The sequence below is a fragment of the Cicer arietinum genome, chromosome 6 (genome assembly GCF_000331145.2).
Source record: "Cicer arietinum cultivar CDC Frontier isolate Library 1 chromosome 6, Cicar.CDCFrontier_v2.0, whole genome shotgun sequence".
NCBI lineage: Eukaryota > Viridiplantae > Streptophyta > Magnoliopsida > Fabales > Fabaceae > Cicer > Cicer arietinum.
In genome coordinates this window covers 3,041,690-3,059,479 of record NC_021165.2, presented here as the reverse complement: position 1 = coordinate 3,059,479, position 17,790 = coordinate 3,041,690, and the positions used below count along the sequence as shown (strand labels likewise).

Sequence of the window (17,790 nt, the reverse complement as noted above, 5' to 3'; positions counted from 1 at the left end):
TAATTGAAGGGTTATACCATTAGTAGAAATTAAATCTGAAGCTAGAGATAGATTTTGAAACATCTCAAGCAACATTAATTCTAATAAAAGCTGAGAAAGTAATAGTAACATTATTATAATACAAAGCTATACAAAGCCACATGCAGCAAGTAGTATTAATCATATTAATTAATCCAAGTTTGCAAAAAAAGCAAACATTGGAAATTAATTAAGTAATTTGATGATGATGTCAGTGTTGGTAAGTTGGAAAAGAAGTGGTAGTAGTTCCAGCAAAACATGTTGTTCTCTTAACAAAACGACCTTTCATTCTTGGTCTCTTTTCTGCATTCAATTTCCTTACTTCATATCTTATCTTCTTTGCAAATAAACGAGTTCTTCTTTTCTCTCTGTACCTTGATACTCTTGCTTCTCTTCCACCATCTCCATTAATATTTCCTATTAATTGTCCCCTTAAGCTTCTTACTTCTTCATCCACACCACTTGGACCCTGAAATTATTACCACTAACATGTCAAACTAATACTATTATAAGTTGTTTTCATATTTTTGTTGGAAAAGATTGAAGTACGTACCAAGAAGTTTTGCCAGCAATCATCATGAGAGATGAACTTAGGAGGGTTTCCAGTAGTCCATGGAGAAGGAGAGCCTTGAATGTTCCAAGCACTAATAACATCTTCATAGTTTAATCTCAAAAATCTCTCTCTCTTTGTTTCTTCTTTAGCATCAAAACTTCCAACTACACACTCCTTCTCTTCTTGTGCAACTGTTTCATTATTACAATCAATATTCCATTGAAAAACTTCATCACTTGTCATATCAAAAACTGATTCCAAATCATCAAGTTCTTCATCCTTAACTTTCAACATTTCATTTTTTGATGCATCCATTTCATTATTCTCTTGTTTATAATCAAACACTTGTGTTGTTGAATTCTCATGAACACCAAGTAAACTTTCAACATTAGCTGCAAACTCAGCAAGATCAACATCAAACTCAACAAAACTATCCAAATCACACATTTCTTCAAAATCAGCTGCATCATTTTTCAGATTACATGTCTCTAAATCAAAAGGGTCGACATCGAAAACCGGCACACGACACATCAACTGCTCCTCTTCCTCCTCCTCTGCCTCATGATCATCAACTACAAGTGCAGGCTCATGTTCTTCTTCACCTCCAATCTCAGGCACAAGAGGAAGAAAAACACTAGTATTGAAAAGCACTTTTTCCTTAAGACGTTGTTGTTTTTGTTGAAGTAAAAGGTTCTTGTTGTGATGACGTGGCGTTCTTGCTTTTCTTGTGAATCCACTATGCCATGCTTGTGCTGTTGTAACTTTAGCAGAAGCAGTTTGAAGACGAACCCTTTCATGTCTACTTGCTAATTGATTTGCAGAATGAACCAAAGTGTCACAACCATGACAAAGAAAAGCATCATCAGCTCCACAAAACCAACGAGCTCTTCTTCTTAAACAGCTATCACAAGCTCTTGCTGTCTTGGCTCCCAAGGCACCTGAATCTGCATCACCTTTCATGTTTTTTTTTTTTTTTGTCAAAATGAAATCAAATTATAAATATTAATAACAATAGAATTTTGGGGTGTGTTTCTTTATTTAGTTACTCAAAAAAAATGATTCAAAATTAATGCTTTGTGTATGTGTGTTGAGACTAGACAGTGTGATATTTGGAACAGGAATATTTAATGGAAGTTAATGGGACCCACCATTTATTCTGATCTTAGTGTTGATTGGTTAGAGAGTTGAAGTTAATCTTATTCTATGAATTCTAATTGGTTAAGTTTATAATTATAGGATATGTTATGGACCCCATCATGGTTTTGTGCATTAAAAAAATGAATAAGACAGTTTTGTTGTGTTTACCTCTATAATTCAATTTATGGTCCCCACTTTTATGTTGCTTTCACCTTACCGGCTGTGGAATTCTACCCATATTCTATATCTATTGTTGTCCTCTCTTCTTTTTTGTCATTGTAAATTAATCATTAACCATTACATGTTTCAATAATGTATAATGATTCTGGTTAACTATTGTTTGTACATTGTTTTAGATTTTGCTATTAAGTTACTATTTTTCGAGTTAAGTTACTATTTGATATTTAGTGTAAAATTGGAAATTTTTGGATTTTGACTTTAGTTTCTACTTTTTTTTCTTGGATTATTGATTCAACTTTGTGAGCAGATATTTTAAAAATCCGATTGAACTGGCCCCTACAACCAGTTGAATTGGGATTCATCAATTCCCTACTTGGTTTGATCTTGATTACATTGTAATCTAGTTGAGTTTTTTTACATGTTTCAATTTTTTAATATTAATTTATTTGTCATCCAATTTAGTTATTATTGTGCTCATTAAACTATGACCTAAAAGTTTTACTGGTTCGATCTTGAGTCTAAGTTTTTGAAACATTGTTTTAAACATTAAATTCAAAACCACTAATTTTATTATTGTCTTGTTATTGATTTTTATCGTGTGCTAAGTAAACATTTGATTTGTGGAGAAAAGAAAAGGTGAAAATTAAGATGGATGTACACATATTTTATGAAGTTTAAAGTGAAATTCTGAAGGTCTTTTTAAAGTTAATAAATAAATTAATTATTAATATTTTATTTAATAATTATAGAAATTTTTTTGTTGGAATCATGACATTTTCAAATTCATTTTTTTTAAATTTTTTTAAAAATGAAATAAGACATTTCATCTGTTCACAGCAACATAAAAATTCATTTACATTTTTTCATCTTTTAGTTGAAGATGAAAATAGTGTCTATCTATGTTGTAGGACTCCAAGAACTTATGTTAGCAATGTGTTCACTATTTGTCTCGTGATTTCTCAATTTATATTTCTCTAATCTTTACTACCTTTATTAGTCAATTTACTTGTACGAAATAACATTCAATAATTTGCAACAAAAACAAAATTCTTTATCCAAATAGCGTGTTTCAATATTGGTAACTTTTAAATGTAAAGTGACTAAGAAAAATATTTTGAAGATTCGTACTTAATAAAATCTATATCAATAAGTTTAACGGTACATTTTTTCTATCAATAAATCTCTCTATGAACAACAATCATTAATATTTCCAATTTTAGTGTGAGGCCTTATTATTAACTACAAAATTTGATTTTTTTTTTTTTTTTAGAGAAGTATAAAGAGGTTGTTTTGTATATACCAAAATCCTTGTGGGGGAGAGAAATGAATGTATTGTTTTTGCTTCCCATTGGGTAAGAGAAAGCAGATAGCTATGGCCTTATACAAAACAAACACAACCACGGGTAGTGTTGACATTCCTGGAATCAGTCCAAACAATAGTTCACCATATAATTTTATAAATTTTTTGGGCCAGTAAATATTGCATATATACCAAAACTATAAATTGCACTAGTTTTTGCATATATAGATGATAGATACTACTAGAGTGTGATTTTTTGTTTTTATTGGTTTTGCAAAATCTTGCAATTAAGAAGAAACTAAGTCCCATATTAGAAAGAAATTAGCCCTTAAAAGAGCTTTTAAAAAGTACTTTTTACTTTATAAACTAGTTTTGTAAGAGTTATTATATGTAGTATTATTCATGGGACAAAAAGCATAGAAATAACAAATTATATGAACTGCATAATAAATAGTGTCATGTGGCGAAAAGTCTAAAATTTTAGGAATCTTATCTTATATAGTACATTGTTAATTTCGACTTCATTATGGTATTTTAAAATCTTCATATAGAGCAGTTATATTATGACACTTGTTTTGAGTTCTAGAACATGATGAATATAACTAATCATGAATATGATCCATAGCTATCACTTAGATAAAACCTCTATTTGTAATTGTCAGATTCTTAAAATATTTTATCATTAATGAGCTTTTTAGACTTAAAATGAAGTATTGTACTTATTTTGTACTTGACCCAAAGAGTACTACTACAGTGCTCATTTTGTCATCGTACACATGAGAAAAGATGTAAACAATAAATATAATAATCCCATATAAGAAATGGAAAATTGTGGGGGATTTTATATTAAGTTCATAAAATAAAAGTTGTAATTAAAACTTGCTTTAATAATCCCATAAATTTTAATAGCAAGCACAAATTAAAGCCGTAAAAATTTGCTTTAATTTTATAATTTTTGCATACGAAATGTGCCTTCAATTTCAAGAAACTAGTCCTCAAAATGTTGAGTAACAATCCAATAAATACTATTTACAAATACCCGTAAAAAATGTCACGCATATCAAATTCTTAAGTGTTCCAAAAATTAGTTTATGTAAGGTAGGATTGTGTTTGGCTAATTTCAAATCAAAAGGTAGGGTGTGAGAAGTAAAATTGAACGTGTAGGTAGCAGTCCCACTTAAGTGTGTGTTTGGAATTTTAAGAAATCACGTTTTACTGAGCGGCACATAGAAGGAACAACTTGGAGCTTCGTTCAAACGCATATCCAATATCGAAATACCCACACTCATATGAACACGCATAAATAAATTAAAGCATGTCTAGTTTGGGTAAATCACACTACCAGAATTTTGATTTTTTACATGCAAAATTATGTGCAGAAAATTTTTTTCCCAGGACTTTCTTGTGAATTTATTCTATTAGAGAACATTACCTGAAGATTAGTATTTGGCAGATAAATTTTTAGAAAAATATTCATATTTTTCCGAATTTATATGCGGATATGTTCCGCTTGAATAATCAGCAACAAAATCATGATGTAACTTAATCTCTTCTTAAATTTGCAAATAAATCTTAAGGAAAACTTTCATTTATAAGTCCGCAGCAAAATCTTCAGATCAAATTTATAGGGTTAAATAAATTTTTATTATTTTGTTTTTAGTTTCTACAAAAAATTTCGTCAAATTTTAGTTCTCTATAAATTTTCGTTTTTATTTCTTATTTCTGACTTTGAATCAACTCTTGTGTATTCTATTAATTTTTGAATGATTTTTTGCAATAATATTTGATACATTATAAGAAATTTCCCTGCAAATAATTTAGAATTTTTTAACTATTTACAAAGTAAATATGAATTTTAAAGCTTAAAAAGATTAAAAAATTCATGTTTAATTTATTATTTGTTAAAATAATCTAATTTTTTGTAAACAGATGCTAAACACGTATTATTGAAAAAAAATTCAAAAATATAAAGGATAACAATAATTTATTTTAAATCAGAGACAAAAAATAAAAATAAATTTTTTTAAAGGATTAAAAATTGATGATATTTTATATAAAGACTAAAATAAAAAATTGAGAATTTATATGAACTAAAAAATTATTATCACTTATCATTATTTTTATCACTTATCAATGAAATCAATTAAAAAAAACAACTTATTTATTTCAAAAAAATCTAAAACAAAAAACCGTATTCTTTATACTGAAACCCTAGACATTCAACCATGGTGGAAATTCTTGACCTTCAACGTTGTCTTCATATGTTTTTAGTTGAAATGTAATAGATTTCTATTAAAATAAACAATTAAAACTGTTTATCGTCAAAACAATCCCCACATGCGAATATATCTACTGATTTAATAAATATGCACGCACAACTTTCCTATAAATTTACCTACAAAAATCGTTATTTATGGGCTTTTTTCTATGGAGTTACTTGTAGAATTACATGCTGAAAAGTTCTCAAGAAATATATTTGCAAAAATGAGCGGATGAAAATTTGCAGGAAAATGCATTAATTTAAATTTTTTACTGAATAAAATTTTGTTGCGGATTGTTGAATTTTTCTGCGGATTCCAAAATCTTCCTGAAATAGATATCCATAAAAGTTTTACATAAAAAAACAAAAGATAAAAAATCTGCAGGTAATATATTTTTTTGCAGATTTTAAATTAAAATCTACAAGAAAATTTGCACATAAAATATTCATTGAATGTTATTTAACGAGTTTAATTATTTAGATATAATTCGATTTTTGCTCATATTTGGTAACTTTTGTGTTTGACAAAAATGTATTATATTATATATTATAAAGTTAAATAAATTTTTATTCTCTATAAAATCTCACTATTTTGTTTTTAATTCTTATAAAAAAAAATTCAACTCTTAGTCCCTTAAAAAGTTAATTTCATTTTTAGTCTTTGATTTTTATCTAACTATTATGTATCTTTCCAATTTTTATATAATGTTTTTAGTAATGTTTAGGACATGTTTAACAACTATCTTACAAAATTTTAAATTTTTTTAACAAATGATTAATTAAGTATGAATTTTTTAACTTATTAGTGCTTAAAAATTAGTACTTAATATATAGCTTTTGTTAAAAAAAAATTAAATTTTTATTAGTAAATTACTTACAATGTCTTAAACATTAGTAAAAAAAAATTTCAAAGGATAGACAATAGTTATAATAAAACCAAAAACTAAAAATATACATTTTAAGCGATTTAAAACTAATAAAAAAATTTATAAGAACTAAAAATAAAATTATGAGATTTTATAGAAATTAAAATTTATTTAACCATATATTATAATTACAAATACTGCAAAGTATGGTAACTTTGTTATTCATTAAGAAACAATTTAATTACTAACAACTACCGTATTTACAAATACTGCAAAATATGGTAACTTTGTTATTCATTAAGAAACAATTTAATTACTAACAACTACCGTATTTGTATTCTTAAAAATTATATTATACTCATTTAATTAATGTATTTCTCTGTCAACTACAAATTTAATTGAGTAAAAAAAATTTAAAATTTAAGTGCTTTGTTTCAGTGTACGATTCTTTTTTGGACAATTGTTACTATACGGTTTTTTTTATTTTTTATTTTGACAATTCGTGTCATGGAAGTCTTTTGTTTTGTTTTTGTGATTTATAGTTAATTTCTGAAGATAATAGATAGTATTACAAAACTCTTTAATTAATTTTGTAGTCAATTGTCAAAAAAAATATATAGAAGAGCGTGTTATGATATCTGTGAGAATCTTCTTCTACAAATTAAAACGGAGTAATTTTTTCAACAACAAAAAAAAAAAAAACAAATTAAAACCGATTAGCAGAGTAATCAAAATTTTCTGAAGACAATTCATCTTAAATAAATAACTTTATTAAAATTATCAGGATATAATTAATAGAGAGAAAGATAAGATTTACCTTACTTTGTTTATGTATTAAAAATGGAATCCTAGCATTTAAGTAATTTGTTTTGAATGATAAATATAAAATTAATGTCTTACTTTAGTAAATTTTCCCTGCTTAAAATATGACTTTAATGATTATACATATAACCACATTTTATAATTACAGTTAATTTTTATATTTTAGTTTATGTCTTTAAATTAAAACAGACTTTTGGATATATAGTAGTATGAATTTTCTTAAGACCTTGATATTAAATAATCTCTTTAAGTGTCACATTTACAAAATTAAAATATTTTTATAATATGAAATACAATTTTCAGCTGATTTAGTGTAATATTATAATTATATTATTTTTAAATTAGATATGCTCTAATTATGCCTAAATAATTGGTCTAATTAATATTATTATATAAGATATATTCTTATGATAAAGATAAATACATTAATTATTTTTAAATTAATTCGGTTAAATTGTTAATCTATTTCTTTCATTTTTAAATTATCTTTAAGTTATGTGTGAATCACTTTAATATACGATGTAGAATGAAATGTAAAGACTAAATAGTTTTATTAAAAAAAATAACTATTCAGTCCAATCTAGTGTTAAAAAGACATAAGGATATATATTGACTTTATATAGTTTTAACTTTTCTAACATTATTGAAAGAATATAAATATAAATTTTCTTTTTGCAATTTTTTTTTGCAGTGTTTATTAAATTTTAACCTTTTTCATATTTTGAAAAGAAGTATCGTTCTCTTATATAAATTTTTTATTATAAGATAATAATTTTATTTAAATTTCGAAATATGAATGAAGAGAGAAATGGGTAGTTAACTCTTTAATTTTTTCAAAGTAATAAAAGAAGTTAATTGTATTCCTTAAATTGCGTCTCTCCTAAGAACTTATTAGATGAATAAAAAAAATATTAAAAAAATAAAATTTAAATTAATAAAAAGTTATTGTAGGAATAATAATATTAGAGTTATTTAACTTTTGCTTAAAACTAATTTTTTAATAATAATAATAATAATAATAATAATAATAATAATAATAATAATAATAAAGGTTAATTTTAAAGCAATGGCTCAATTTAAAAAAAATCAAGATTGGTTAATTGCTAGTGAATATTGGTGTTTGAAGACAATTAAACCCTTTTAAAGCTTATTTTGCAAGGGAATAAGAAAGGTTAGAAAAGTTTTAACCATAATAGAAGAATTTTTAAGGTAATTTTAGTTACTTTATTCTCAATTTACGGAATTTGTCCACTATTTTAGATTAAAAAAAAACGATGATTTGAAATGTTTTAAATAATGTGTCATGTGATACGATGATATATCATTACTAACACATATGAAATTGGAATAAAACAGCGTAAAAATTTAGTTTTCAGCTTCAATTTTTTTTTCTTCATATTTTTAATTTAATTAATGACATATGAATAATTAATGCATCTAGATGTTGTAAAATTGCACTTCACGTCATTTAAAAAAATGTCAAATTGTCATTTTTTAGTTAAAAAATATGATTGATTAATCAAAACTGTTGACTTATAAAATAAGAGACAAATTTCGTGAATTGATAATAATAAAATGACCAAAACTGCAATTAAATTAAATTTTAAATAGTTATAGCTCAGACAAAAAATTCAATCACCAGCGAGATCAATTACTAAAAAAATTAAATTTCTTTTTTTTTTCTTTCTTTTTCTCGATGAAAATATGGAGTGAGACTCCAACAAAGTAGATAACCAAAGTTAAATTCCGATCTTTGATTGGTGTGTTATCATATATATTATGTCTCTTGGATGTACGATCTAGCAAAATAAATTGTTGCTATATATGCTTAATTTTCAATTAGATTTATGTTTTCTATTTGCACCGTAGTCCATATATAACATTTAAATTATGATATCCTAGTTCATAAAATTATATATCTAATGCATGCATGCAATGGTACAACAAGGCAGCCTCCATATACAAAGTGTTTGTAGAGTATATTGATGTTGTTGAAATTGATCCTATAATTACACTATTTTCACTAATAATTTTGTGTACAAACATTACATAGTATTTAATTTAATGGGCACCATAGTCTATATTAAATTTCAGGTATCAAGGTAATTGATAAGAGATTATGAAAACTTAAATTAGAAAACTCAACAAACAAAGTCAAAAAAAATTTTGAAATGAAAAATAGTTTATATTTTTAAAAATAATAAACATGTCAAAAAAAAAACATTCATTTGTAATGCAATTCACATTGTAACAATTCAATAAAAGTTTAATAAGAAAAACTAATCAATAAAAGTTAGTTACATAAACTTTTATTTCTCTAACTCTACTAATGCCAAATAAAATCTCCTGCATATGTTGTACAGCACCATCTTTTTGTCTTGTCATATGCATCAACTTACTACAAAACAATCCACATGCAAAGTTTCATCATTAATCCAAGCTAAGTAAGTCTAAATCATAATCTAAAAAAGTTACTTTCAAGTACAAAGGTCCAGATTAACTGTTACCTTGAACATCCATAATATTATGATGTGAACTACCACCACCAACGTTGTCATCATCATCAGATGAATCATCAAAATTATTACCACCACCACACCCTTTTCCTTGTGCCTTGCAGTTGAGATCAATCTCAAAATCATCTAACAAATCAAGAATCCACCAATCATCTTCATAAACTACTACTTTCAGTATACTAATATTCTATTTCATGCTAATATTTTTTTAATATTTAATTATAGTTTTAATCCTCATATTTTTATTGATTCACGAAATTTGTTTCTCTATTTTAAAAATCGACAGTTTACTAAAAAATGATATGTGAGTTATTATAAATAACGTGACATATATGATACAATATATACAGTGATTAATACTCATGAAAATTTAGCTTTTAACTTCGACAATATTAAGCAAAAAAAGAAGCAAACCTTGTTTGAAATTCTTCAAATGCAATAAAGCTTTTCTTTTCTCAAACTCATCTTTTTTTTTCTTATAAACTAAAGCAGCTTGTTCTTCAGTATCAAAAGTACCAAGCCACTCTCGTTTCTTTAGAAATGGATCACGAATCTCACAAGAATATCTTCCCCATTTCCTACGTCGAACACCTCTGTACTTGCTTGTAGAAACAGTTTTTCGGTTTCCTTCTTTCATGTATAGTTTGCTACTCGATTCCAACTTTGGAATCAAAATCTCTTTCGTAACTCTCTTAACCGTTGGCATTACGCTATTAGTATTATCAACTTTATCTTCATCACTTGAATTATCTGTCGCATATGGATCTGAGTATATAATTCGAACTTTCCTGAAATATTTTGAAATGTCTTTTCCATCTGTAGATTCAACCTTTTCTTTTCCTTTTGAAACTTTTGTTCCTTTTTTCTCCTTTTTCCTTTGATTATTTGTCATTTTTTATCACACCTCAATACCTTATTAAAGAAAAACAAGATATATTTCATTTCTCATAGATACAATATTTAAAATAATTGAATAAAAATATCTAATATGAAGAATTGATACACTTACCTCTTTTATTTATATAATCTCTATAACAAAAATTGGTCAAACTATAAATAAATAAATAAATAAGTAAATAAATAAATAAACCTCAATTGGTTTGTCAACTATAAAGTATAAAACTATTCCAAAAAACTATGTCATGAACTCAAAAAATATATATTCTTCAATACAGTCAAGTCATAGTCACAAATATTAATGTGTAGACATTTCTCTTTTTTATTTTATACTTTTTAACAATTTAAATAATTGGGTTGTCTCTAACAAAGAGGTTGAGATTGCATGCAAAGTACGGTGTGAGAACGAACAATGTTAAAAAAACGTAAACAAAACATAAAAAGATGAGATAGAAAATAAATCAAGGTGAAATAGAAAACAAATTAGGGCCGGCCATGAGGTCTAAAGCGAAATTATTAGATAAGACTTTTTTAAAATTTAATAAATAAATTATTAATATTTTATTTAATAATTATATAAAAAAAAATTAAAAAAATTAATGACATTTTCAAATCTATTTTCTCTATATTTTTCAAATAATGAAATAAAACATTTCAACGGTTATACGGCAACATCAGACACTCATGTAAAATTTTCTATATTTTAGTTGAAGAAGAAAAGAATGTGTATATATTGTACCATTCAAGTAACTCATGTTAACAATATATTTACTATTTATTTCGTGATCTCTCCATTTATAACTAGTATTTCTCATATTAATGATGTACTCACCTTTTATCTCGTGATTATTCAATTTATAATTAATATTTCTCTCATCTCTACTGTCTTAATTAACCAATTTAGTTGTACTGAGATAAGTATTAAATAATTTGTAATAAAAACAAAATATTTTATTTATATAAAATTTTATCAAAATTAGTTTTAAAAATATTAAAATGTGAGGCGTTTTTCATAGATAAAAAAATATTTGAGGCCTTTTTTTAAGTAAAAAATTTTGTTTTTTAGGGAGGCCTCGCTTATTTTGGTGGTCTTACCCTTATACGGCCTCTGAAACAAATTATCAATGTCTTTGATTAAGGTGAAATTGCAATAAGAGAGCTAATAGAGATAACATTTCTCTTGTTTGTTTCAGCCAAGAAGCATCAAAGAGAAAGAAAAATAATTTTGCTATGTGTTGTTTGTTGTTTTTTTTTTTTACAATCACGTTGTGTTGTTTTAATAATTAATTAATAATATATTTTTGAAAAATGATATTTTGTTTTTTTGAAAAATAATAATACATGAGTATTAATAATTATATTCTAAAATTAGTTATAATAAAAAATAATAATTTAATTATTTAATTTATAATTAAATTATTAAATCAAAATATTAACTAACGCAAGTAATTTAAATAAAATTAATAATTAATAATTCAATTAAATAGGTAATTTGGTTTAAATAAATAAATTAAATTAATTTTAACAAAAATATTATTCAACATAGAGGCATTATTGTATTTTTATAAACAAACAACACTTATTTCATGTATTTCTCCTCTCTTATATTTCTCATCTCTTTCTCTTATATCAATCAACGTCTCAGTTCTATTATATTTTTCATCTATTTCTCTCTTGCTACCTTCTCTCTTATCTATTTTTCTCTTCACAACTTCACTTCTAAACTAAACAATAGAATATGTTGTTGCATCTTGTCCGGAGAAAATATGTGACAAAAAATTATAACAAATAAAGAATTACTCAAAAAATCCATGAAAGCCAATATTACAAATAAATCCATGTATTAGAAAAAGACACTTTAGAGATTACAAATCCAATCAACTCCCAAAAATATAACATTTATATGAATGCTTTTTCTAGGATTTGTTTTCTTCTAAATATAAAGGAAATTGTTCGAGATTAAAACATGAAAAGTAGGCGATTGTGAATCTTACCTAGAGAATAAAGCTTCATAGGAAATATCTCGTTGATCTCTTTATTTTCCCTTTCTCTCACGATCTCACACTCCTACTGTGAAAACGTTTGAGTTGTGCTCTTCTTGTGCTTTATGTAAAAAAACTTATCAACTCGACTACATTTTTCTAGAAGTTTCACCTAATTTTGTTTATCAACATGAGTCACGCCAACTCATATAGAGTTCAATTATAACTTATACTTCATATATAAATATTATATGAAGCGATGTCAAATTACATTCAAAGAATTATACTCTTTCAATATTATTGTATTGAATAAATATTTTTCAAAATCACTCGCTAGATTGAAAGCAATATGTATTGTCATATATATCATCATATCTATAAAAGATGGGTCAAAATAATTTTATATACAATTACATTATTGATGTTAATCTTAATGCATCAAGATGACATATAAAATAAACGTAGTTTAATATTAAAATTTATAGATATAATTTATATGATAGTAATTTTCGATTTAACGGTTGATTGTAAAACTAATTAGTCAACAACGTTATTGAATGTTTTTTAGGTGTAATTTGATATCTTCTTGTATTATATTAGTATTTATCTTTTGACAAAAATATTTTTTTATATATTATAATTACATATGCTCCAAAATGGGTAACTTTGTTAACAATTAGATATAATTTAATTACTAACAACTACCATATTTGTATTCTCATAAATTATATTTATTTCAGTGATGGATTTCTTTGTTAGCTTCAAATTAAGTGGAATATAAAAAATTAAAATTAAGTGCCTTGGAGAAGAAATTCTTACCAACATCATAATACAGTTTTCTATTTTTTAGATAATTGTCTAAAAAATACATGACCATGTTACGATATACGTGAGAATTTTTCTACAACTTAAAACCGATAAGCAGAGTGATTAAATTTTTTTGAGGACACTGTTAAATAAGTCATTTTATTAAAATTTTAAATATATTAATAGAGAGAAAGATAAAATTTACTTTACCTTATTTATGCATTATATATGGAATTATAGCATTTAATTAATTTGTTTTGGAAGATAAATATCAAAATAATATTTTACTTTAGTAAACTTTCCCTACTTAAAATTAATATGACTATTCCTTTAAAAAATTAATATGACTTTATACATACAATAAAAAAAAATTAATTATTTAATTGTATAAAGTCTCAGGAATTTAGAATACATATTTAATTTAATAATTTTGAAATTTAATAATTAAGTTTGATCTTACAAATATTACTTAATTTGTATATTAGTTTACGTGGTCAAGTTAAAACAAACTACATAGAGGAAAGAAAGAAAGAAAAACTATAGGATACTATGTTATTTTCAGAAGGTGAGAACTGCATCTTCAGTCAAACATGCGTTTCCGCCATAAAAATAAACTTCGCCTAAATACTGTGTTATTATGAGTGCACATTTACCAAAATAAAATAGTATCTAATATGACTTTCACTTTTCAACTGATTAAATGTAATATTATAATTATAATTATAATTATAATTATTTTTCCAATTATATATCCTATAATTAACAGTATTATGTTATTGTCTTTTTAAGTCTTAGTTTAACCGTATTATATTGTTAAATTGAATATTTGTACGGGTTTAATTCAGACATCACAATTATGTGTGTTAATTATAGTGGAATTTATCTTTTTTTTTTAAATAAAAAAAAAAATGGTATGATATAAATTAGTTTTGAAAAATTAGATTTTGTACCCTCAACTAAACTTATACTTTTCAAATAATTTTTATCCCTTAACTTACTAAAAAGTGAAAATTAAAATAAATTCAGATAATTTAGCATATCCCACATTTCCAAATTTCTGAAAAGTAATTTTTTTTCCTTAAATTTCTCAAACTAGATATTTCAGTGAAATTTCTTACAACTATTTTTAATCGAAAATTTTAGTTTTTGAAATTTTCAATGGTTATTTTCTGTATCAAACTTTATACTTTAAAAAATTAGATATAAAAAATTTTAAAACTTAATTTTTTGAAGATTAATAATAACTATCAAAAATTTCATCAATGAGATTTTTAATATACAAATTAACGCTACCGAAAATTTTAATTTTAAAAAATCAGGACTCTTTTGATAATTTAAAACAAAATTGCATACTTGATTTTATGAAAATAAAGTTTCCGATAGTTTTATATTGTATATTGAATTTTTGGAGAGAAAAATTTACAAATCGAAAATTTTGGTAGAGGGGTACAAGTTTGGAACAGTTTTTTTTTAATGAAAAAAATAAAAATAAAAGAGATAAAATTATAATTTTACATATTGAAAGGATACCAATTTAATTGAGAACACAAAATCCAATTTTCTTACTTTTGAGTTATTATTATTATTTTTTTATAATATGAATGCATTAACTATTATTAAAATAAATTTAGTAAAATTATAATATATTTACTTCATTTATAACTTTCTCTTTACTTTACGGGTTGCATTTTTGTTAATATTATTTAAAGAAACATATACAAATCTATTTATAAGTGTTCATTAAACACTATATCTTTTCTATCTTTAAATGAAGAATTGTTCTTTCATTTTAAATTTTCTTCATAAATATTAGTTTTATTAAAAGTTTAAAACTAATAAAGCTAGAGATATTTAACATTCAAGTTACCATGCATTGAAATTGATATCCTAACATTTAATATGATTTAGAAGATAAACATCAATACAGTTTTATATATAAGTAAAAGAATTCAACTCACACTTTTCAAGAAAAGTGATTCATATCGTTTAAAATTTTCAAATTAATTGTATTTTTTAAACTGCCTTTCGGAATAACTTCTTCGATGAATAAAAGTTATTGGAAACATAAAAGTTAAATTAATGATAGGTAATATAGGAATAAAATCATTAAATGAATTAGAGTTTTTAAACTTTTGCTTATATTTAAAATCTCATAAATTGGTCATTTTATTATTTATATTCAAAGGCAAGAGACGTATATTTTAATAAATATTCCTCATTTAAAAATAAAGGTAAAATAAGCACCTTTTAAATAAATATGCAATTTTAATCATCTCACTTTTCTCCTGCAATTTTAGTTTTTCATTTTCAAAAATATTGACATAGTAATGTGTAAAAAAAGCTTAACATGATGACATGAAATTTTAATAAATTACTTAATACTATTTTAGTAATTTAAAAAAGATATTAATAATTTAAAAAAAAATAAATATTTTTACCAAAATTAATTTTCTTTGCTCAAAATTTTCTAAAGAAAAAATGAACAATTTCTTTTTTTTCAAAATTTTTAAAGCAAATTTTTTTTTTAAAGAAATTAATAAAGTAGTAGTAAGTAATTTAAAATTAAATTAAAATTTTATCTCACATTTATTCTTTAAGTATCACTTACATTATTTTGACCTAAATATTAAATTTAATGATGAAGTTTCAACCAAACATTCAATTATTCCTTTGTTCTCCTTTATATTAGTTGTAGTTTTAATTTTAAAGTTAATTACATATCAATAATTAAATTTGATGCCCGGTTCCTACAATACTCATAATTAATCACCTTGTCCTATAAAGAGTGACCTTTTTTTTAATAAATTATTCTAAAATGAATGAGCCTCTTAATTTTTGAATTAAAATTAATTATTATTATTATTTTCAATTGTATCATCTTTCGAGTTTTACATAAATGAAATTGCAAATATATTAATAGTTATAAGGATAATTTGATTAGTATATTTTTATCTCTCTTTTATTTATATAATTTTTTATAATTTTATTCATGAAATGTACATTTTTTATCTCTTCAGTTCTATATTTCAAGAAATTGTGTTGTGTAAGACCCGCTATTGAGGACTCCAAATATTTTTTATTTTTATAATATAAAAAAATTAATGTGGTTTTTTTTTGTTGAATACATTTTTAATCTTTTACAAGATTACGATATTTTAATTTGAGTTCTTACAAAAATTATTCATTTCTAATATTTATTTTATTTTTATATAGATTTTTTTAGGGATTAAAAATATCATTTTTTTTTTATGTAAAAATATTTCAAACACAGAGAATAAAAAAAAATTATTGATTAAAAAGTTGATAATTTTTTTATAGAGATTAAAATTTATTTAATCTCTTTTTTTAATAATTAAAATTATATTTTTTTTATTAAAAATCTAATTTTTAATATTAGAAGATAATTTCAAAAATATTTAACACATGTTTGGTGTTATGTTCAAAATGAATTGAAACCAATTATATTCAAACTTTATTCAATGTCATGACTTTTTACTAAATTAATTTTTTTCACAATTAAATTTAATTCATATCACACAACTAAATTAATTTTGTAATTGATTAACTTTACTTTTTGATTTTTCTTTTCAAAATAATATTTATGTATTATTATTTGATGATAAATTTTGGAATCAATAAAGTCTCGCCTTTAAATTATTCCGTTCTTTTTGAACTTGTCTTCATTGAATACATAATAGATTTAAGTCTAGAAAATTAGACTTATTTAATATTAAAAATGGGTAATACATAGCTCATCTTTTAGTCAAACTTAATCCTCAGATTTGCTGACTTAATAAATTTGAATTTTACAAAGTTTAGTTGAATTTAATGTATTTTTATACCTAGTTGTGAATCACATGTCAAACTCTACCCTATAAGTACCGTTATTTTTTAAAATATCAAATGTGGTTAATTGTTATTAATTAACTATTATTATTATTATTCGTGTTTAAATCTATCTTATCTGTTTTTTATTCGCAGATTTATCATATGTTATTTTAACAACTTTAAATTATATTATTCTCGATAAATATATTTTTATTAATTTGAATGACTTTCGATTTTAGTAAAAAAAATATAAAAATAATACATTAATGGATTAATGGATGGATTGAGCATAATTGTTGGTATTAAATGGATGGATAGATCCAATTCACCGGCTTTTTTTTAAAGCAATTCATTAGCTATTTGTTGTCAGAATTAATGAATTAGATGAATATTGCATTAAATTGATTGCATGAATTTGGATGAATGCATCTATTTTGCCACCCCAAACATTATCCAACAAATCTTACACTCCCAACTGATATGTGAGTGAAGTTTTATTCTAGTTCATCACAAAACTAAGCGAACAAATTAACTTTCTTCAATATTTTTACAATGTGTCTTATTTCCTCTTTATACAAGCTAAGCACATAAAAAATGCCCCTATTTAGCACAGTATAACAAACT

At 23.9% G+C, this 17,790-nt stretch overlaps 1 protein-coding gene across 1 annotated transcript; it reads right to left on the bottom strand.

Moving 5' to 3' along the window:
• On the bottom strand, positions 1–1,673 carry LOC101506376 (zinc finger protein CONSTANS-LIKE 16). The gene is made up of 2 exons (XM_004512803.4): positions 572–1,673; positions 1–487 (listed from the first exon to the last, which is right to left on the bottom strand). Exons 1-2 carry the CDS (start codon positions 1,529–1,531, stop codon positions 230–232), a joined length of 1,218 nt encoding a protein of 405 aa, XP_004512860.1. The 5' UTR covers positions 1,532–1,673; the 3' UTR covers positions 1–229.
• Between the last annotated feature and the right edge of the window lie 16,117 nt (positions 1,674–17,790).

Bases quoted from the DNA above. Each gene is read 5' to 3' on its own strand.
- LOC101506376 (XM_004512803.4), bottom strand. From the start codon at position 1,531: ATGAAAGGTGATGCAGATTCAGGTGCCTTGGGAGCCAAGACAGCAAGA. The intron at 488-571 runs GTACGTACTTCA...TAATAATTTCAG, and splicing joins ATTGCTGGCAAAACTTCTTG to GGTCCAAGTGGTGTGGATGA.